Here is a 21,736-nt window from a genome sequence, read left to right on the forward strand (position 1 = left end):
GTATATTCAGCATTTGAAGTGTGGTAGGATGAGCTGAGTTTTGCTCAGGTCTTAGACTTAATTAATAGGCTATTTATATAAATAAAAAAGAGGCCATGAAGAATGTCTGCCCACATATTCCTGTGGTTATGAGGTCTCCTTTGAAGCAAACTACCATTAATTGCACTAAACACAGTCATATTTAGAGAAAACACACATCCTTTGGTGATTTAAGTTGCAGGCACCAGCTTTCTTTAGCTCCAGTACTAACCCTAACCGAATTCACAGCTCAATTTGACTGAAGAGAAGGAATTTTCTTCTCTTTGTTTAAAATTTCCCTAATTTCCTCCTTCTCACCCCAAAATTTAATGTGTAACACTGTCTGAAACACATTCAGTCATGGATTTGTTTGTGCCTGATCTAAAACGTGCTCCTTGGGAGCATCTTCCTGGAAAGTAGGAAGGGATCTTGAAGATCCTCCAGTTCCAGCTCCCTGCCATGGGCAGGGTCACATCCCATGTGAGGTTCTGGGACTTTGTGGAGTCCAGTGGCTCCTGGTGGACACTGGGCTATGCTGGTTTTGCTGGACTGCTTTGGGATACTGATATCAGTCATTCTCTTTAGCATCGAGCACTCCAACGGTTTCCATCCAACCAGATGTTTCCAGTGGTTGGGACTGGCCCAACAAAGCAGGTATGTGTCATAAAATTCAGGGTGGTTAGCAAATCAAAAAACACCTTTAGAGAGGAGAGAGGCACAGGGAAAATGCTGCCAGTGACTGCAAAGAACAGGTTCCCTCTAAAGATTTCCACATTAAAAAAAAAAATCTGTGTTTGTTTCCTCAAGAGCCCAGAGCGGGACAGGTGAGGTGAGGCTGTCCAGGGGTTGTTTCACCCCGTGCAGAGCCATGGGAAAAACCTGGAGAGTGCTGTGCATTCCCAGGGGGCCACTAAATGATTGCATGGTTCTTTCTAATCCTGGGAGAGTGTGCATGGCCTCCCAAAGTTGCTTCCTGAAGGCTTCTAGTTCTTAAAATATATCCACATGTCACAATTCCTCTGGCAGTGCAGGCAGTCTGGGAACATTCCTGCTGCTGTTCCTAATTGGGAGTGGGAGTGCAACAAGTCTGAGGCTGCTGAGGAACCTGACAATGGTACACTCAGTTTTAATAGCAGTCTTCTAATATGTGGCTGAGCACTGGGGAAGAGCTGCACTCATATCAAACAAGAGGAAAAATGTCAAGCAGGAGGAAAAATGTTCTTTTTTATATATATATTTCTTCTTCTTCTTCTTCTTCTTCTTCTTCTTCTTTTTTTTTTTTTTTTCCTTTCTTTTTAAGGTGGTCTAGGAATGGGAAGTAAGTCTGCTGCCACCAGTCCTACAGGATCCCTCCACAGCACTCCCACTCATCAGGCTAAACCCCAAACACTGGATCCATTTGCTGATCTGGGAAGTCTTGGAGCAAGTTTAGCAGGTTTGCATCCCATATTAAAAAAAGGAAAATAATAAATTACCAGAATTTTTTTTAGAGAAATAGGCTGAGCAGCCTGGTATGTGTGGGGCCTCTCAACCCACCTGCATGCCAGTGCTGCTGCCAGACTTTCCCTTCTGCCTGATTCTCTGTAAACTCTCACAAATCTGTGCTTTTCCTGATCCCTGGTCAAAAAAATGTGCTGGCAACGTGCAGGGAGCTCAGCAGGTTCCATGGATTGCAAAGCACAACCTCTGATAAGTCCAAACATGCTCTGGCTGAGGATGCTCTGTGTTCAAGTGCTGCTTCAGGCCTGGGAGGAGACTTTGGCTCTGCAAAGCTGCTGGGGTTCTTGAGGAATTGCTTCCTTCTAGACTTGACTTGTTTTTCTGCTTTGTGAGAAAAGCTGTGCAATTGATCTGCCTCTAATTTGCAGTATTATCTAAAGGTGGGGTATTTGCACCCAGCTACAAAGCTTGACTGCTTAGAAAAGCCTTTTCCCCTTGTTTTTTGTCATAAAACAATCAGCAAACCCTCAATTCCAATGTTTTAAAGGCAGCTCTGAGAAATTATCGAAGCTTTCCTTAAAGCCCAGCACTGTCTGAGTGTGGTAAATAGATTTTTCTTGCCTTTGTTGCTGCCCTCAGCTCTTTGGGAGCCCTTGTGGTTTGGTGTGATGTTTGTTTTCCCCTTTGCGTCAGTCCCAGCATGGGTCTGGAATTCGGTTTCCCAGTTCCCTCTGCTGGATCTCAGGCTGCTCTGCAGGAGCAAAATAAAAAGGCTGCCAAGCCCCATGTCAGAGCCACCGCGGTCCTTTTAAAACACGCATTCTGTAGGAGAGTGGTGGGGTTTAAAAACAAATGGCTTGGCATCCCCAGGATATTTAAGCACATTTTTGGTGGTCGTGACTAAATCGAAAGCACTTCATCCAGTTTCCATGACACATTTCCGAGCTGGGAGCTGAGTGTGGATGTCAGTGTGAAATAATAAAACATTGACACTGGGTTCCTCCCACAAACACAACCAGAGCCAGAGCAGCATCCCCTAAAGCAATGAGGTGCTGGGACACATCTCTGTGGATGGCTTTAATCAGCACAGCGTGAGGAGACACGATTCCAACAGCACCAGCTTGGTGTTGGCACTGGCACAGGCTGCCCAGAGAGCTCCCCATCCCTGCAAGTGCTCAAGGCCAGGCTGGATGGGGCTCTGAGCAACCTGGGCTAGTGAAAAGGGCAATGGAACTGCATGAGCTTTAAGGTCCCTCCTAACTTTAATCATTCTGTCACTCTGTGTTGCCACCATCCCCACGGAGCTGTGGCTCCTTGTTAGCCACCTCTAGCTTTCCCTGTTTCCCCAAGCCACCTCCAGTTCCTCAAAGCCAGGTGCTGCTGTCCTATAAACAGCTCACGGAGCAATCTCGGGGCTAAAGTGATGCTGCAAACAGTCGTGGCAGAGCTGAAAACAGAAGCCAGGGGGGCTTCGCTTGGATCAATTCTGCTTTATGAGAAAAGCCGTGCAATTGATCTGCCTCTAATTTGCAGTATTACCTAAAGGTGGGGTATTTGCACCCAGCTACAAAGCCGGACTGCCTAGAAAAGCCATTTCCCCTTGTTTTATCTCCTAAAACAACCAGCAGACCCTCGATTCCACTGTTTTAAAGGCAGTTCGGGTTTAATTCCCACCGTGACCCCCTCCCGTTGCTCTCCGCAGGTGGCCCCTCGTTCGCCAGCAAGCCGACCACGCCGACGGGCATGGGTGGGGGCTTCCCCCCGTCGCCGCAGAAGCCGCCGCCGCAGCCCATGGGTGGCAGCGGCTGGCAGCAGGGCACGGGCTACGGCTGGCAGGGGGCACAGCCCAAAGGCCAGCCCAGCGTGCCCCACGCCTCCCCCCAGAACAAGCCCAACTACAACGTGAGCTTCTCGGCCACGGGGGCGCAGGGCGAGCGGGGGAAAGGAGCTGCTAATGTTGGTAAGAGCCTTGGAATTCAGCGTCCAAAGGGTTGGCTCCCTTTCCCTATCCCTTGGTTCGTAGGTTAGGGCCAAGCAAGTCAGTCACGTGGATTATTTGGTGCTTTATCCTGTCCTGGACGCCGAACTGTGCTGTTTAGGAAGCCCTGTATTCCAAATGAGCTTCCAGAATAATCCTGGAAGTGTCCAAGGCCAGGCTGGATGGGGGTTGGAGCAACCTAGGATAGTGGAAGGTGTCCCTGCCCACAGCAGGGGGTTGGAACTGGATAAACTTTTAAGGTCCCTTCCAACACGAACCATTCTGGGATTCTATAATAATAACAACAACTTAAAAGTAACATTAAGTAACATCTTTCACGAGAACCTGCCCGTTCATTAGCACCGGGAGACTGCATATGCCATCAACCGAAGGATGTATCTTATGTAGAAAGCCAGGGTTAAATGCACCCACGCTATGATAATAATTTCAAATCTTCTCGGTTTTCAAGATTCCAAGCCAAAAGTGTCTGCAGATTTCGAAGATTTATTATCTGGTCAAGGCTTTAATGCTCACAAGGACAAGAAGGGCCCCAAAACAATAGCTGAGATGAGAAAAGAAGAAATGGCAAAGGAGATGGACCCTGAAAAACTAAAAGTAAGCAAAATTCTTGGGGATGTCCTCCCAGTCATTCAATGTCCTCAACAGATTTTAAACTCCAAGGTTACATTTCTGTCCTCAGGCAGACCACATCAGCAATGGCTTGCTCAGTGTCACTGTCTGGGCTGCTGCTCTTCCACAGCACTCCAGCCCTGATTAGCAGGCGCAGCTAATTGAACTAATCCTCTGCCTCATTAATCCTGCCTGCTTTGGAATTCTCTCATCTCTCCTCAATAAATTGCCAAACTTGCAGATCTCTTATGAAAGGGAAGGGGATTCAGTCTGTCCTGCTCTGTATGTGAAATATGCCACCACAAATTGGAATTAGAGAAGGACAGAGAACTCAGAGGAAAAGCTGCAGCAAAAGCCAAGCAAAGTTCTAGAAAACAGAATGATCCTCAAAATTCCCTGGTTTTAACCTTTGGGAAGTGACAGCAGCCACGCTGAAGACCACCATCAGCCACAACAGCTGGACAGAGGTCAGGCCATAGAGTGGGCAGGAGTTTTCCCAGCTCCCATTTTCATCCCCACAAAAGCTGTCGAGTCACTGAAGCCCCCAGCTGATTTGGCCTTTCCAGTATGATTCTCTTTGCTCTGATGCCTTTTTATTTCATTGGGGCAGCTCAGCCTGGAACTGTAAAATCTATTTATGCTTTGGTTTTCACATTTACATTTTAACTTAGTTGAGCTTAGGTTAGGTGTGTAATTAACCTTGCTAAAGACAGTTAAACACTTAATTTGTCTTTTGGCTATCCCATCAAACATTACTTAGTGTTTTTAGCAGGGATGTTGCTCAAAGTCTGTCTTAACTTTCAAGCAGTGATATAAAAATTAATGTCAATTAGACAAAGGTTTGCTGAAGGTTTTCTAAAGCATGGAAAGAAATTTAAGATGCTTCTCGGGGTTACAGCTATTCAAACGAAGAAACTTCGTCCTGGTGGAATATCTGAAGTGAGGCATAAATAGACTTACACTCCTTTCTGCAGGTCCTGGAGTGGATCGAAGGGAAGGAGAGGAATATCAGGGCTCTGCTGTCCACCATGCACACGGTGCTGTGGGCAGGGGAGACCAAGTGGAAGCCTGTGAGTATGGCAGACCTGGTGACTCCAGAGCAGGTGAAGAAGGTGTACAGGCGGGCTGTGCTCGTCGTTCACCCCGACAAGGTAAGCTGGGCTGCCTGCACCTCGGGGGGAACCGAAATTGATTATAAAGTGTTGGATGGGATCGCTGATTTATTGCCGCTAACAGCTCTGTGGAAAGTGGGAGCTCAAGATTTCTGCTGGTTTCTGGAAGTTGAGAACTCTAAACTCATCCCTGGAAGTGTTCAAGGCCAGGCTGGAGCAACCTGGGATAGTGGAAAGCGTCCTGCCCATGGAACCATTTAGGCTTTAAGGTCCCTCCCAGCCCAAAGCACTCGGGGGTTTTGTGAAACCACTGCCAGCCCCAAGACTGTGCCTGGAACCTGCTGCTTCAAGCAGCAGAAATTCAGAGCTTTTGTCACCCTCACTTTGACTCTCAGCTGTTCTGCTGCTGGACAACAGCTCCTGCTAAAGGAGATCCAAATCAATCTCCTGCAATGGAACCATCAGGTTGTTTGCTTGCCCAGCTTGTGGCTCGTGCTCTGGCTGCTGCCACTTGCTGACCAGGGAGCAGCAAGTCCAGCTGGGACACCCCGTGGGGAGGAGGAAGCTTCCACTTGGCAGGGAATGGAGGCCCTGGGAGCCTCAAGGCTTGGGAGGATGTGGGCTGCCCGAGGCTTGCAGGAATTCTGATTTCATCCAGGAACTGTCAGGCGGCAGCTCTTCCCCTTCCATGCAGGTGAAATTCCTCTCCCAATGCCAAGGTTATATTTGTTATTTAGAAGGTCACATTTATTATGCCCATGGGGCAGTGCTTTATCCCGCTCTGGGGGGTGTCAGCTCTGAGAAGCAGCAAAGCCAAGAAATTCTTAAGGAAAGCAACCCTCCAGAGTAGCTGGTTTTTGTCAAGGAAAAAGTGAAAATTCATGGAACTGCTTGGGAATCTGCTCATGTGCCAGCTGTTGTGGTTGGGTTTGGGAGCTCTAATATCCATCCCTCTTTTCTCCTTGTTTCTATTCCAGGCTACTGGGCAGCCATATGAACAATATGCAAAGATGATATTTATGGAGCTGAACGATGCCTGGTCAGAATTTGAAAACCAAGGACAAAAACCCTTGTACTAGGTACTTTCTCAGCCTCCACTCCAGACCCGTGCTAGTGTTTATTTAGTCTCTTGTCACAAATGTCACAGATCAACCAAACTCTGGCTGGAAATTCAGAAGTTTCAGAAAACTAAGAGCCTAATACTTATCATGAAGAACATGAGAAAGGTTTCCTAACACTTGTCTCCAGAATCCTGAGCTCACAGGAACTCTGGCCACCTGGCTCGCCCCACCAGAGCCACAGGGTTACAGTTTCTGGTAACTTTTCTATTTTATTTTGGGTTCCAGTGGGACAAGAGAGAACACATACTTGGAAAAGGTAGAATTGGTCTGTCTCCAACAAAGTGTAGCTGGTGAATTTCCTACCTTTTTTTTTTTTTTTTTTGTGAGGTGTGATACGGCAGCGCTTCAGTTGAGTTCAACAACTGCTGGTGAGGCCCAAACTTCAATGTATGTTTTTTTTTTTTCCCTGGGTTTGGATCGAATTATCCAATTGAAGTGCTCAGCTGGGGTTTAGGCACGCTCCTAACAGACACCATTAGCTGCTTAATTGCTCATCTGGTGTAGTCTGGCTGAACAGAGCCAAAGCTGAATCCTGGGCAGGGTCAGTGTGGCGGCTGCCCGCTGCTTTTGCATTAATGCTGTGCTTCACCTCACAGCCCCGCAGTGAAATGTGCAGGCAGAACTCCTCTAAATGCTTGAGCCACGAGTCCTTGGTTCAACAGCCCCTTGCTGGTTTGTTAAGCAGCAGTTCTGGGGGAAAGGGAGGGTGAATCCGCCTCGTCCAAGAGAGGGATGAGCATGTGCTTCATTTCCCATAGTTCTCATCAGCAGCTTGAAACCATCAAAAAATGCCAACAGCGTAAAATTCTGCTGGAAAGGTTTAGAAACGTCCCAGTTTCTAGGTAGCACTTCCCCTCCTGAGGATTCAGAACTTTTTCCAGCCCACTTGTATCACCTTTATGCCTTTATCAGCTCCAGAGCACCTGGCCAAGGCTCTTGGCAGGCTGAAACCTGTTGCAACTTCATTTTTCAGATCATGGTGTACGAGCTGTCCCACAGACATCCACAGACCAGGTCTGATCTCTGAGGTCACTCCAGTGCAAATTGATTAGCTTAAAAGTTTATACTGGACCAAAGCAATGACATCACAAGGGAATCTCTCTGTTGCTGAAGCAGCTTTCCTAGTCCAAAAGCGAGTTGAAATTCAAACTTCACCCCAAATTCTGGCATTCTTTTCTAGAGTAACTAAAGCTAGCAGTTTATTTACCAACACCTATCTGTATTTGAGGGATCCTCATTAGATGGGCAGGGAATAATGTGTATTTACTGCCTCAGGAACAGGTTGCCATGGATGTGAGTCCTTAAGGCTGGTGGTTTTTCAAGACAATCCACTACTTGTTGCACTTACATTTCCAAGTGGCAGAGCTATTACTGCAAAGACAGTGTGTCAAGGCACACGGCTTTCTGTATAAAACTCATCCTTTTGTTGTACCGGTCCATTATTTACTGCCATTAACTGAAAATGTGAAACCAACACATAGGTCTCCTTTTATATAAAAGACCTTAAGATAATAGTAACAAACTGGATGTTATTTATTAATGTTTTGATCCAGTATGTGCTTGTCTTATTTAAAGAGATAACTGGAATGTGAATCATGTTCCTGTGATTTGTTGGTTTATTGTTTCTCATTCACATTTGTAGATATTGTGACCTATGCCTATATAATAAAAAGGATCTCATTACTGTAACGTACTTTTTTTAATGATGAAAACCTCATTAGCTTTGTATCGAGTTTGTCACGGCACATAACTCTGGATACTCATCCATTCACAAAATACAAACCCACCATTAAACTTTACCAAAAAACAAAACCCCTCTACCCCACTTAAGCTTTGATTACTTCCATCCCTAATGTTTTTATGGATGCATGAAAGTATTAGGACGTACGTATATCCAAATAGTTAACTGAAAAAAATCCATTCTCGTCATATCTGGTAGTGACAGAGGTTATCAATGTTCAGGTTCACTGTTTGACTAAATTATTGTAATTTTTGTAAATACGGTATATACTCGATGAAATTGTGACTGGTCTAAAACATTTGTATATACATTAAAAAGCTCAAATTAACAAATTCAGGTATCTTTTGTGCTTGTGACCGCGAGGTTCCAGTCCTACATCTGCTCCCGTGTGAGGGGTGGCGAGCCCTGGCTGGGTCGGTTTTGTCACTGTCATTATCCACAGGCTGGCATTCCAGGTGCTTTTCCCAAATTATTTGGAAACAACTTGGCATTGCTGTCCTCAGGCTGCTGCCTTCAGAGACCCGCAGCCAAACAAGCCAGCAAACCCGGATTTTTCTAGTGTTTTTGGAAGCATTTAGTGGATTAAGCCTGTTTTAATAAGCCTTCTGCCTCAAAGTAATTTAAAATAATGAAAAACGGGGGAAAATATGGAGCAGGGTACATAAAAAGAGAAGTGCTGAGGAGGGAGGGATCTGAAGAAAAGCTCCCCGGGGGGGTGATTGAAAAGGTTGTGCAAAATCTCCATCTAAAAGGCTTTTCTTGGGACAAAAATGCTGTTATTGGGTCAAGAAAGTTGGTTCTGGGGCAAAAATGCTGTTCTTGGGGCAAAAAGGTTCCTCTGGGGACAAAAAGGCCATCGCTGCATTGATAAAGACTGTTCTTGGGTAAAAAGGCAATTGCTGGGGCAAAAAGGCTTCTCTTGGGTCAAAAATGGGAGCTCAAAGGTGTCATCTCAAAAAATCCAAGGCTTGAAAAACACGGCTGTTATAGACGCCGATCACTTGTTTCAAAAATTTAGAAAAGTTGAATAAGAATAAAATGGTTATAAAAATAATACAAGTGTGGTAATAAAGGTTACACAATTAGAGTTAGGACAGTTAATGAGACAATAACAGCAAAGAGTTACAGCCCGGGCTGGGTACCCCTCTCTGGACAAAAGTGAGCCAGGAGAAGAACCCCGATAAAAGAAAATTTACTCCTTAAGAAGGGGAATCTGTTGCATATACAAAACACTTTATGAATATGCATATATTTTATTTAAAACAAGAAATCCATCTGGTATGTGTCAAAAATTTTCTGTAATCCCCGGGCGCCTTCCAGTCTAAGTCCAGCTTGAAGAAGTTCGTTTCTGTTGATAAGGAAAACCATAAATTCCTCTCCTCTGGAAAACTGATGGGTTTCTGTAATTGTTATCTCTGTGTGAAGAATTTTTTATTATCTTCTCCTTTTCTTGAGCTAATTAGAAGAATACACACATAATTTCTATTTTAACTACCAAAGCTTACAAAACTACATTTACTATACTATTAAAATGTTAATACAGCATAACTTTCCAACCTAGCATAACACATATATTAAATATCTGCGTAGAGCCATACAATATGCATTTTTCACACGGCTTTGGGAACAGCTGTGCCTTTCTTCGTGTGCCTTAGCAGAAGGGCGGATGATGCAGGTCCTGAGATGGCCCTGCTTGAGGCACACGGGTGCCCGGCTCCGTTTTTTGGGGTGAAAACAGAGCTTTTTCAGGAGTGCCCACAAAACGGCAGCGCCTGAGGGGCGGGGGCTCTTTCAAGCGGCGCTGGCGGATTCGAATCGCGGCTGCGCACCAACCCGCTTCCCTGACGCACAGGTACACATTGAACGCACAGGTACACATTGAACGCACACACACACACGCTCCTTACCCTCACACAGGGGCTCTGCGCGAGAACAAAGCCGCTTTCCTGCGAGGTTTACGCGCGTTCAACCCCACCGCGGCGCCGAGCCCTCACAGCCCCCCGGCGCGGGCGCGGCCGCGGCGGGAAAACGCGCTCCCGCCCGCCCTTTTAAAGCCTCGGCCACGTGACGCGCGGGCAAGGGGCGGGGCCGGGGGGCGGAAGTGGCGCGGCGCCGACGGAGCCCGGACATGGCGGGCGTGAAAGGTAGCGGGGGCTCCCTCATGAGGGAGCGCGGCGCGGGCGGCCGGCGGTGGCGGGGAGGGGTGCCCGGCACCGGGGAGAGGGGTGCCCGGCACCGGGGGGAGGGTGGTGCGCGGTCCCCCGGTAGGGCGGTGGCCGGTGCCTCACCGCCCGCCCGCCCTGTGCCGTTGCAGCTCTCGTGGCCCTGTCCTTCAGCGGAGCCATCGGGCTGACGTTCCTCATGCTGGGCTGCGCCCTGGAGTACTACGGGTGAGCGGGCCGGCGCCCTTCCCAAAGCTTGTGCTGTTTCAAAGCCGTTAGTGAGGTTTCTCGTTTAATGGGGGCTCTTGGCACGTGGCAGTTTGTTGTGCTCACACACCGCTTCCTCGGGCGGTGTTTGCGTTTGCATTGAAATAAAACCACTGCGAGCAGCTCCGCGCTGCCCCAGGAAAAGCGGTGCCGCCGTGCCGAGCTGGCGTCTTTAATCTCGCGAACGTTTTCCTTAATGTCGTAAACGCCAATCACTCGGGTTTTAAAAATTTTAAAAGTTTAATAATAATAAAATAGTTGTAAAAATAGCAATACAATTAGAGTAATGACAATTTAGAGTTAGGACAATTACAAAACAATAAAAAGCAAAGAATTACGGACGTCCGGATGCTCTCGGGCACTTAAGCCCAATAAGCATGCCTTGTGAACAAAGGAATAATCTTTAAAAGCAGTAGCCCGTTGCATATTCATACATCTCATACATGATGCATAAATCCCTTGCAAATTAAGAACTTTTCTGGTTTTTGTCAACTTCTTCCCCTTAATCCTGGTGGTTCCATACAGACGTAGAGAAGGTGGAAGAATGTTTGTCTTTTCCGATAAGGAGGCAGTAATTCTTTATGGGCCCCCATCACTGCCATCTCTGTGTGAAGAGTTTCTTCATTATCTCATCTCTTGCTTGAGCTGGTAAAAAAAACCCCACATACATAGGTTCTATTTTAACTACAAAACTACATTTACCATACTATTAAAATGTTAATACAGCACTTCTAATCAATATAACATAATGCATATAGTATTAAATTTAATGTTTGCGAAAAGCCAATCATAAAATATGCGTTTTTCACACTTAATGTCCTGTTTGTCTGAACAATCCTCCTCCCACACGTTTCCACTTGGGATGGCCCCACCCGTGGCAGGGGCTGGAGCTGGGTGAGCTTTGGGTTCCCTTCCAGCCCGCACTGTTCTGTAATTCTGTGAGCCTGTGTCTGTAAAACACTTGTAAAAATTCACAGGGGGCTCGTGAGAGCTCTGACACGGAGATGGGATGTGAGGGTGTGCCTGCTTTATCCCTGCAATTTGGGAAAGCTGCTCCTGTCCTGCTCCAGCGCATTTCCCGCTTCCTCTGTGGTCAGAGCTGAATCAGCAAAATGATTCAAAACTAAAATAAATTATCCCTTGCTCGTGTGACAGGCTGCGTGCTGCTCTGTCGGTGCAGGGCAAGCGAGGTGGAGTTGCCCCATTTTGGGTGGGATCTTCTGATTAATCCACTTTTCAAGCCAAAAAGTAGCATTAGGAGTATTGCACCAGCTTTCTGACTGAAGCATCTCTTTTAACTGACGACACATTTCTTGTCTCGCCCTCCCCAGCGTGTACTGGCCCCTGTTTGTGTTGATATTTTACTTCATCTGCCCCATTCCCCACTTCATTGCCAAGAGAGTGGGTGATGACAGCGATGCAGCCAGCAGTGCCTGCAGGGAGCTGGCCTATTTCTTCACCACAGGAATTGTTGTCTCTGCTTTTGGATTTCCCATCATCCTTGCACGCGTGGAAGCAGTAAGTCCTTGCTAATTTTTCTTCTCAGACCCCACTTCCTGGATATCATCTTCAATCCTGCTTTCATTTCATTACTGTGCTGTCTCCAGGTGAAAATAATCCACTGAAATTTGCCTTTTTGATCTGGGAAAAAAAAACAACTCACATGACTGAAAAGTTTTTAGCTGTTTTTTTCCCCCCCCAGCCTTGTTTTGGCCCAACACGAGATAATATCTCCTCCTGCACCTCATGCCTCTCTGTCTCATGACCCTTTGCATCACTTCTTGCTCCAGCTTCCTTATTTTTCTCTTGGAATTTTTGCTTTCTTCATTTAGGATGCTGCAGCCTTGGGGACTGGGCCGTGTTAGGAGTTAAAAGATAAAAGGCCAAGCTTCCAGAGCTGCCATTGTGGCTCTCAAAGCATTTCCCAAGTTTGGCCCCTCAAAACCTGAGGAAACTCTGCCTAAATTCTTTCCTCTTTCCTTTCTGAACTGCTTTGCAGTGGTGAGGTTTTGGTCACATTTGTCTGAAGGGCAAAGAATTCCCCTTGTCCCAGTGATGTTTAATCAGTCCTGCTGGTTTTCCCCTTCACTTTCACTCTTCTAAACTTTGAGTACTTGCTCTGAATTTATTTGCAGTGCCCAGTTCCCCTGATATTTTTATTTTGGAGCTGGGGCCTGGCAGCAGCAGAACGACCACGAGAGGGAACTCTCAGTCATGTGTTTAAGAGTAAATGTTCCTTATTTAAGTAAATTACTTCTGCAGCTCATTAATTTAAAAAAAAAAAAAAAAAGCTGTTTACTTTTAAATCCACCTTTTCCATGCCTGTTACTTATTTCAAAGGAGATCTTTTGGTTTTGTTGCTTGGCAATGAAAGGAGAGCACTAATTTCACCAGACTTCTCTCTGATTTAGGTGTGTTTTAATGATTTGGAAGGCAAGTCATCATTTTCTTCTAAATCCTAGCAGTAGCTTGGCTGAAGTGTCTATTAGTGATACAAGTGGCTGCTAATTGAATAATTAGTCACACAAGTGGAATTCTTTATTGTTTGCCTTTTCTGCTTTTAGCACCTTTCTGTAGTAGTCTGATTTTTTTTTTTTTAGTATTTTAGCTGATCTCATGCCTAGAAATAGCTGCCCTGAGCATCTCTTCCAAGAACTGCTTTGATTGTTCCATTTCTTGCATTTCAGATCAAATGGGGAGCCTGTGGCCTGGTGCTGGCTGGCAATGCAGTCATTTTCCTTACCATTTTAGGCTTTTTCCTTGTGTTTGGCAGAGGAGATGACTTTAGCTGGGAGCAGTGGTAGGAGCTCGCTGTGGTGCTGGTAATTTTCAATATTTTACAGCTTTTCCCCCCTGTTCTGTGTGTATGTATAGATAATCTAATGTGTGTGGTATGTTATAACATTCATGTGGCTTTACATTATCACTTAATACTTTGCTTTTTTAAATGCACTTCAGCCAAAGGGACAGTGCTGACAGTTGGCTTGAAGTAGTCACTAAAATGGGGATTTATTATGAATTTATCCTTGAAGAAGTTTACAAAAATTAAGCGGTTTTACCCATTTCTCGCTGTATTTGCATTAATTCTTGGTTTAATTGCTGTGTCATTGAGCCATTGGTTACTCTTCCTGATGGGGCTTTAACCATATAATCAAAGAATAAGATGAAGATTATCCTAATTGGGATTGTTCAATTTGATCAATCTTTCTGCTTTAATTAGGAGGAGTTAGTATTTCATTTACATCTCATTCATTGTAATTTGAGAAAAATTGTAATTTTTCTTAATGCTAATAAAGCCAAACATAAGTGATGCCAACTCTTACTGGCTAAGAAAAGCAAAGGAAAATAACCCTGGTTAAAAATCCTTCCACTTACGTTTGTTTCAAGATCATTTTCTCCCCACAAAGATATTTTCTGTCCCTGTTGAGTTTAAAAATTGTGGCTATATTTGGGGAGTATCATATTTTAGTGCATCTTAAAACTGACATGACTTCTATGAAGGTTCACAAAAGGAGAAACTACCCTCGGGACACTTAAAATCACAGTTTAGTGTTCAGCTCTATATTTTTATAGGTGTGAATTGCAAGGAATTGAGTGTTCTGCTGGGTAGGATTTCTTATTTCCTCCTTGCTTTTAAAACACCCTTCTCCAGCTCCTGTTTTTTTGTCTGGAAGAAGGTTGTTACTACATTAAAACACTATATTTTTAAATAGCATTATCCTAGTAAACATTCACATAGTCACCCTTAAGAAAATATAATTTTATTACTTTAGTTGTGTAAGAATAGAGGGAATGGTCAGTAATTAATTACTGCTAAAAGAGGAATTAACAGTAAAGGACAGGGTTTTTTTCTGGATGTTAATGCTCCATCCAAGACATAGCAGGATAAGCTTACAAAAATCTTATCTGAGTGTCTTCTTCCCGCTTTTGATGAAATCTGTTGGAACTGGGGAAATGACTTGTTTTAATGATAAACCAAATTTTCCAGCTGAAACATAGTTTCCATGTTTAAATCCTGCTTTAATTTTTAAAGAAGATGCCTTTTTTCCCTATTCAGTGGCATTTTTCACTCAGTAATGGAGCAAAACAGTGAAATAAAACCCAGTCAGTGCCTGGTGATAAATTCTTAATGCCATTGCTAGCAATTCCATTTAAGTCCTCTTGGATTGCGGCTGGATTCTGGGAAGCTTTTACTCCATTTATGTACCAAAGGCTGAGATAGAAATCTACAAAACTACTCAGTTACTGATGGAGTTTTGGGGAGGAAAACCAGCCGAGATTGAATTTTTCCTGAAAATAAATCATTCTGTAGTGTGTGACGGGAACAAGGACAATCTAAAATGACCAGGAGGACCAGAAAATGCTGTTTTAAATTGCTTTTTGCCAAATTTTTCCATTGTACTGTATCCCCTTTGGGCTGTGGTTGGTGGGTACCTCATGGATGGTGAGTGGAGAAGGTCAATACTTTCTTTATTATTATTTTTATTATTTGTATTATTATATGGAAGTACTTATGTGCACTAATCCCTAATGTGATTTTCATGCAGTTTTCACATGGACTTTCCATTTAATGTTTAAAAGTGTGTTGAAATAATGGAGATCTCCCTTAACCTCTGTAAATTTACTTTGTTGTCAAATATGGTAAAAAAATATTTCAGTGGGGTTTTTTCTCCAGAGCTTCACTCCCACTGAGCTCTGATGTCTGCACTGGGAATTCTGTCCCATCCCTCCAGTGGGAATTTATTGTGGTTTCTCTGGAATGGTTTTCCTGTGTGGAAGTGAATACTGTGTATCCAAAGTGCCTTAATTTCCACACAACACTGATTTTTGTGACTGCACCTCCGCTGCAAAATCAGTGTTCCATAATCAGCTGGAAATCTGTGGCTGCATTTTCCAAAGCTTCCTTGTCAGCCGGTCCTGTTTCCTGTCAGTGGGAATGCAGGGCAGCTTTTGTACCTTTTGTAAACAGTTTTTTATGATTGCCATATCCCTGAGATCATCGAGTATTTAAACATGGACGTTCAAATATATTCTCCTTTTCTTTCCAAGTTGCCTACTAAAACTGACTTTTGGAATTGTCTAATAAACATATCTGATGCTTAAAGGTTTGTCTGTCTTAAATTTCAAGAGGTGACCACAGACAGGTGTGAGGGGGGAGGTAAAACATGTCCAGTGCTGCTTTCCTGATGTGGAATGGACAGTTCCAGGAGCCATGGAAGCGTAGAGTGTCTGTGAAGGGTAAAGGGTCATCACTTATCTCTTGTGTACATGGTGAAATTGGGAGGTTTTTAAAAGCATTCCATAAAAAAGATGGGATATAAGGTAGCGCTTGAGCTTTTCCCTTTCTTCCAGGAATGGATAAAATCCATTCTCTGTCAGCAGGGCAGGGATGCAGAGGGCATCAGAGCTCTCCTTCTCTTCCAGATACTAAAGTGATGAAAATATTAAAGTGGGGAATTCTCATCTCCCCAGAGCTTGGGAGAATGGAGTTATTGAATCCCCCACGGTGAGGAGGGGTTTGTGGTGTCTGTTTGGAGCTTCATTTTCACAGCAGTGCCTTGAGTACAGGGCTTTGGAGAAGGTGAGTGTGGATCAGAGAGCTGTGCACAGGGAGTGTTTAGGAATGCTGCTCACCTTTGGCAGAGTCCCTCCAGCTCCAGGCTTGGGCCTGAGCTCCCCAGAGCCTGGGGAAATGGAGTTACTGAATGCATTTCTGACAGCCCCCACGGTGAGGAGGAGTTTGTGGTGTCTGTTTGGGAGAGCTTTCTGCTGACAGCAGTGCCCTGAGTGCGAGGCTTTGGAGGAGCTGAGTGTGGCTCAGAGAGCTGCTGGCTGTGCACACGGAGTGTTTGGGAATGCTGCTCACCGTTGGCAGAGTCCCTTCAGCTCCAGGCTTGGGCCTGAGCTGCTTTTTTTAACCTGCTGCTGGATTTGGGGGTGTTGTCTGTGTGGGGTAACTTTGCTTTCCTATCCTTCCCACTCGTGTTCAGCTGGTTTTCTTCAATTGCTCCCTGTCACATCCACTGGGTTGGATTAAAAAAATCCAGCACAGGAGGTGCTGGTCCCAGTCTGGTTTTGTGGGTTCTTCAGTCCTCTCAGAAGCTGCTAACCTTCCTGAGCAGTTGTTATGATTGGGCAACTTCCTAAAACCTTTGAACAGCCTTTAATCCCATAAAATGAGTGTGAGCTCGTTAACTCCGGGGTGATACCAAGCAGAGTGTTCTGGTAAAGCACATTTCAAATGGTGGTGTCCAACTGCAAATGGTGGAAAGCTCTGAAATGAGTTTTATAACCCTGGTCTCAGTTCTTAGCACAGCAGGACTTTTCAGATCCTCCGCTGCTTGCTCTGCAAGGATTGTTTTGGGCTCTGATAAAGGATGGGCAGGCTCTCTCATTCAGCTGGATGCTCACCAGGTACAAATGAGCCGTTGATTTGTTTAAGTTGCCCCTGCAAACACATGACCAGTTCCTACTGCAGGGCTTCCCAGGGAAAATCTGATAAAATGGGTGAGGAAGCACTGGCTGCTGACTTGGGATCAAATTTTAAAGATCAGCTGGAGATAATTTCTCAAAAGGCCTGTTTTGTATTTATCTTGTTTTATTGCTTTGCTTTTGCCCTTTATTTTGAGGTTTGGTTCAGCTGTTTCTGGGTTATATTAAAAACGGTTACAGGTGTTTATTCCCCATGACCAGTACTTAATTTTTTAAAATGGAATTATTGCTTCCTTTAGAATAGTTTAGATTGTAACAGATATTCTGGATATTCATCTTTCTAATGGACTGCGTGGTCCCTGTGACCTCTCCCACCCCTGCTCTGCCTGTGCGGGAGATTGCACGCTTGGAGTTCCTGCTGGCCACCTCTGAGGGAGATCCTGCTGGGGACACAGCAGGGATTATAAAAACACCCCTCTTGTCCCTCAGGAGACTGCTAGGGAACAGATGGAAGATAGTTTTCCAAGTGAGACTCAGCCCATGGCTTTCTTAAATACAGTAATTTAGATACAGTGAACACAACTGTGCAAAATGGCACATAATAATAAATACACATTATACATGATAATAAGCCTTCCTGTTGCACTTTTGCATTCAGGGAAGACTTCTGTGAAATGAATGTAAGAGGAATTTCAAATCAGCCCAGGTGTTGGGATCTGAACCCCTAATCTGTTTTTACCTCTTTGCCTGCCCACAGCCCAACTGGTGGAAATCCCCTGGTGGAAACTGCCTGTGTTGCATTGTTACGTATCTTTAATTGCACATTTTCTTGGGGAATGCTGAGAAGAGGAATTGCTCACTGTTGTGGAGTTTAGAAAACCAAAGCAGAAATCATATTCAGGCTGGAGTTTTATATTATTTGAAACCTTTAAAAGGAGAATAATTCTGAGGTACGAACAGCAATGCTGGTGTCTCTGGTAGGTCCAGGGGGTCATTTCAGGTTACCAATACGTTCGAATTTTGATTTATCGCTGCTTGGAACTTCATTTTCCAGTGCCCTGACTGTGCTGCTTTCCTTTTCTTGGTCCACGGCAGTAAATGGCAGATGCTGCCTGGGTGTTTTTGGTTTTTTGAGGATTTGGGGACAAGTTAGAGGGTGTTTAGTGCCTTTGAAAGCAGTACTTGGAATAAGAGGATTGAGGGTGACACTTGCATGTTCTGCTTACCCTCTGTTGGGACTGTTTGATCCGGGGTTGGGATTTTGCTGCTCTGCTATTTCCCAGTATAACAGGAGCCTTTGTTCCCGGTTCTCCATCTTTAAAGGGGAAAAAAACAACCCAACCCTTTCCACCACCCAGACACAAAAGCTGCAATATTGTCACTTTCTGGCTGCTGATCAAACTCTCCCTTGGGAAGTGGATGGGAATTCGGGATCAGGGAGGGATGAAAGCCTGACCCTGCTGCGTTGGTGACCCCTTTAATGTGAGTGAGAGTCACTGTCCCTTGGCTGAGGGGCTGGGATTTCTGGCTGTGCCTCACAGGAGCTGGATCCACAAATCCCTGCCTTAAACACAGGGAGAGGATTTACCAGCTTGTCCTTGTTCCTAGGAACACAACTGAGTGTCACCCAGTGTGGCAGGTTTTTATCACCAAATAAATGATGACTTAAACTGCTCCAGGATGATAAAACCTTTTCCCATATAAAAAAATCCCAAAAGAAAACTCGGCTCTGTTCAATTTTAACAGATTAAGAAATGCAGAATATTCCTCCTGCATACAGAAATAAAATTTATCTTTGAAATCAGATTATACAAACTAATATAATTTAGCCAGTCCAGAGTATGCTGGCTTTTCTTCCCAGTCTTTTAAAGACTGCATTCCTAACAAATATTTTGCTGCTTAATTAAAATCTACAGCAGAAAATAAATGGGTTTTCATGGATCTCTTAAGAGCCAGCCAGTCCTTAGAAACAATTTCCAAATGCCCAGCCTTTGTCTGGGAGTCTCAGAAGTGAGGAATGTGGGACGTTAATTAGGATGCAGCCAATTTCCGCAATTAGGATTGGGATTATTCACCTCCCTTTGGCCACCTGAAGGTGATCACAGGTATCTCTGTTTCTCTGCTCTTTTACAGGGGTTGATTTGTCACATTTGGAAGGATTTAATGTCAGAACAATTTTTATGAAATATAAACCCCTCATCACTGCTACTGACTTTTGAAAAGAAATGTGTTTGTTTTAGTGTGTGATGGTTTGAGATGGTTGCTCAAGCCTCGTGGGCTGTGAGGTATTTTTAAAGTGTGGCCTTTGGTTTGGTGTGAAAAATTGCCCAATTAACTTAATTTTAGTCTCATCTTCTTGATGCAGTGCTGCTTCTGACAAGTGATGGAAGTCACAGTGAATGACAGCACTGCTCCCTTTTCCTTTAGTGATGGGAAGAATTAAAACAGAAATAAAGTCAACTGGGGGGATCATTTCCAAATAGATCCCAAACTTTTGGATTCTTTGCAGAATTTTAAGTAAATCAAAGGGCAAAACTAATTTCCTGCTGTCTGTCTGACATTGAAGTGTTTTTATTGCCCACAACTCTTTAGTTTTGTGTGAGGTGCTCCAAGTTCCTGCAATAATTCTATTTTCTGCTCTGTAATGGGCAGGTAATGAGGTAAACTCATTTTGAGGGTCAGTCAACACCTGATTTCCTGTAGCACTTTTAGTAATCTCATTAAATGAATAGTAGCTAACTTTTAAATGGCACTAATAGGTCATTCCTTAGGGCTGTATTTTTATTTGGAGACTGAGTGTGGCAGCAGGATTTAGGCTGGTTTGGTCCCCTTTAAATCTCAAAACTCCTGCCCCAAAATGAAACCTTTTGAAATTAGTGTTATTAATCAAGTTTAATAGTCAATTTAATCTCTTATTAACTCATGTACAAAGAAATTGCAGTGGAGGGAAAGAGCTGATGTTGAACTGGGATGATTCAGGGGTGCTCAGATATCCTGCAGCCAGCTCCAGGATGGAATTAAATAAAGAAATTAAATAAATGTGACCTTTCTGAAGGGAAAACCCGTCTGCACTGAATTATCAAATCAGATTTGTGTTTGACAGCCTTCAAGGGGAGACCTTTTGCCACATACCTGATCAATAAGGGAGAGTTTGGAGATGCAGAGCATCTCTGAAAGTCCAAAAATGACATTTTAAATGTGCAGGGCCTGGGGTGTGAGTGGGGACTGGAGGGGGTTGTGGGTTTGAATGTTCTGCTCTTGCCGGGTGTGGTCTGAATGGCTCTGGGTGTGGAATTCCTGTCTGATTCCCTTGGAATTCTGCTTCTTGGGGAGCTCCTTGCCAGGTGGGGGAGAGCTGATCCCTGCCCTGCTCATTCCCACTCCTCCAGCCCCAGCAGTGCCTTGCCCTCTCCCTCCTCCTGCAGGAGCACCTGGAAGGCTGCTGGTGATGCCTCAGGTTTGGCTTTTATATTTTCAGAATCTGAGCTGCTTTAGTGTGTGGCTCTGGGCTGCACATCAGGGGATGGTGAGCTCTCTGCACAGAGCAGGGAGACAAAACAATTCCTGCTCCAGCTGGGCACCAAGGACAAAGGATCCAAACCTCAGGCCCAGGAGCACAAAAAACGTGGGCTGGAGAGAGAAAAACAAGCAGGATGGGACTGCACGGGCTAAAGCTGGAATGGGACAATGAACTGCAATGTGCCCATGGAGCAGAGCTGATCCCAGGGAGAGCCCCCGGGAGCGCTCGTGCATTTTGGGACCATTTGGGTTCCTCTTGGGTGCAGCCCTGGCTGGGCTCTGGTGCTGCCCAGGGTGGATCCATGGAGGAGATCCTTTTGATCAATCCCTGCTTTATTCTGTAACTCTGCCCAGCCTCTGCTCTGGGGCAGCCTCACAAGGCATCACCGGTGGGTGCTGCCGGAGGGAGCATTCCCAAATGGAATTCCTGAGGGAAAGGCACACAGAGCACTCCTCTCCATGAGCCAGCTGCTCCCTGCCTGCTCCAGAGGCACCAAAAACTGGGAATGGCTGTCCCAGGCACTGCTGATCCCATTTTTCTCCCAAATAAAGAGGGAACAACTTCAGAATCCAGCATCCAAGTGTTCCCACCATCCCATAAACCAGAGGGCACAGCCTCCCAGTGCCTCTCTCAGAGATTTCACCCCTTTTTGCTGGGACTCTGTGTCCCTGACCCTTTCCCTGCTGTCACAATTCCAGGATCATCTCACACTTTCTCTGTGCCAGCACTATCTGGACACATCATTCCTACCCAGAAGGATCCATCTGCTTCTCGTTCTTGCCTCTTCCCATATCTTCCCTTTCTAGTCCAGTTTTTCCTGTTTTCCCACCACACACTCAATATCCCTGTGTTTTTTTTTCCCCTCATGCAATTCATTCTCACCTATTATTATCTAGAAAATAAGCAGAAAATCAAGATCTCAGCAGATGGATCCAGCCCTTCCACACTCCAGCTGAACAGGGATGAAATGCTGCCAGATTTTGGACACTGAAACCCAAATCTTCCAAGGAAGATTTCCCCTGCTCTAATGAAAAAAATGGTGCCATTAAAAAAAAAAAATAAAAAAAACAAACTTTAATGCCCCTTCCAACCCTTCCGTGATTTTCATTTATTGTGGGCATGAGTAGATGGGGTTTCTGTGTTGGATGAAACTCGTCACTGAGATATAAACATTTAAGTAAAATCCTCTCTCCATAGCCAGAACCACAAAAGTGGCCTCAATTTGGATTAAACCACCCATTTGATACTTTTTCTGAGTCTGTGACTATCACAAACTGAATTTTTGACAGATTTAGAAACATTTAAATTGATAAAA

At 44.8% G+C, this 21,736-nt stretch overlaps 2 protein-coding genes and 1 long non-coding RNA gene across 4 annotated transcripts in view; 2 read left to right on the forward strand and 1 right to left on the reverse strand.

The window, feature by feature from the left end:
• Nucleotides 1-8,372, forward strand: part of DNAJC6 (DnaJ heat shock protein family (Hsp40) member C6) — a 43,032-nt gene extending 34,660 nt beyond the window's left edge. For both annotated transcript variants that reach the window (XM_068198992.1, XM_068198991.1), the window contains exons 14-19: nt 604-672; nt 1,319-1,453; nt 3,161-3,418; nt 3,906-4,051; nt 5,041-5,217; nt 6,156-8,372. In XM_068198992.1, coding sequence (XP_068055093.1) covers nt 604-672; nt 1,319-1,453; nt 3,161-3,418; nt 3,906-4,051; nt 5,041-5,217; nt 6,156-6,257 — 887 coding nt within the window. In that variant the 3' untranslated portion in view covers nt 6,258-8,372. The remainder of the gene's footprint in view (nt 1-603; nt 673-1,318; nt 1,454-3,160; nt 3,419-3,905; nt 4,052-5,040; nt 5,218-6,155) is intronic.
• Nucleotides 1-9,962, reverse strand: part of LOC137478891 (uncharacterized) — a 369,499-nt gene extending 359,537 nt beyond the window's left edge. Inside the window, exons 1-2 of the long non-coding RNA XR_011001858.1 lie at nt 9,948-9,962; nt 7,079-9,495 (exon numbers count right to left, since the gene is read on the reverse strand). This is a non-coding gene — a long non-coding RNA (uncharacterized lncRNA). The remainder of the gene's footprint in view (nt 1-7,078; nt 9,496-9,947) is intronic.
• A 136-nt stretch (nt 9,963-10,098) lies between these two features.
• Nucleotides 10,099-15,573, forward strand: LEPROT (leptin receptor overlapping transcript). The gene is made up of 4 exons (XM_068199046.1): nt 10,099-10,184; nt 10,355-10,430; nt 11,801-11,987; nt 13,157-15,573. The coding sequence occupies exons 1-4, from the start codon at nt 10,169-10,171 to the stop codon at nt 13,271-13,273; spliced, it is 396 nt and encodes a 131-aa protein (XP_068055147.1). The 5' UTR covers nt 10,099-10,168; the 3' UTR covers nt 13,274-15,573.
• Nucleotides 15,574-21,736: the final 6,163 nt, after the last annotated feature.

Source organism: Anomalospiza imberbis, chromosome 9 (assembly GCF_031753505.1).
Source record: "Anomalospiza imberbis isolate Cuckoo-Finch-1a 21T00152 chromosome 9, ASM3175350v1, whole genome shotgun sequence".
NCBI lineage: Eukaryota > Metazoa > Chordata > Aves > Passeriformes > Viduidae > Anomalospiza > Anomalospiza imberbis.

Bases quoted from the DNA above. Each gene is read 5' to 3' on its own strand.
- LEPROT (XM_068199046.1), top strand. The intron at 10,431-11,800 runs GTGAGCGGGCCG...CGCCCTCCCCAG, and splicing joins TGCGCCCTGGAGTACTACGG to CGTGTACTGGCCCCTGTTTG. The intron at 11,988-13,156 runs GTAAGTCCTTGC...CTTGCATTTCAG, and splicing joins TCCTTGCACGCGTGGAAGCA to ATCAAATGGGGAGCCTGTGG.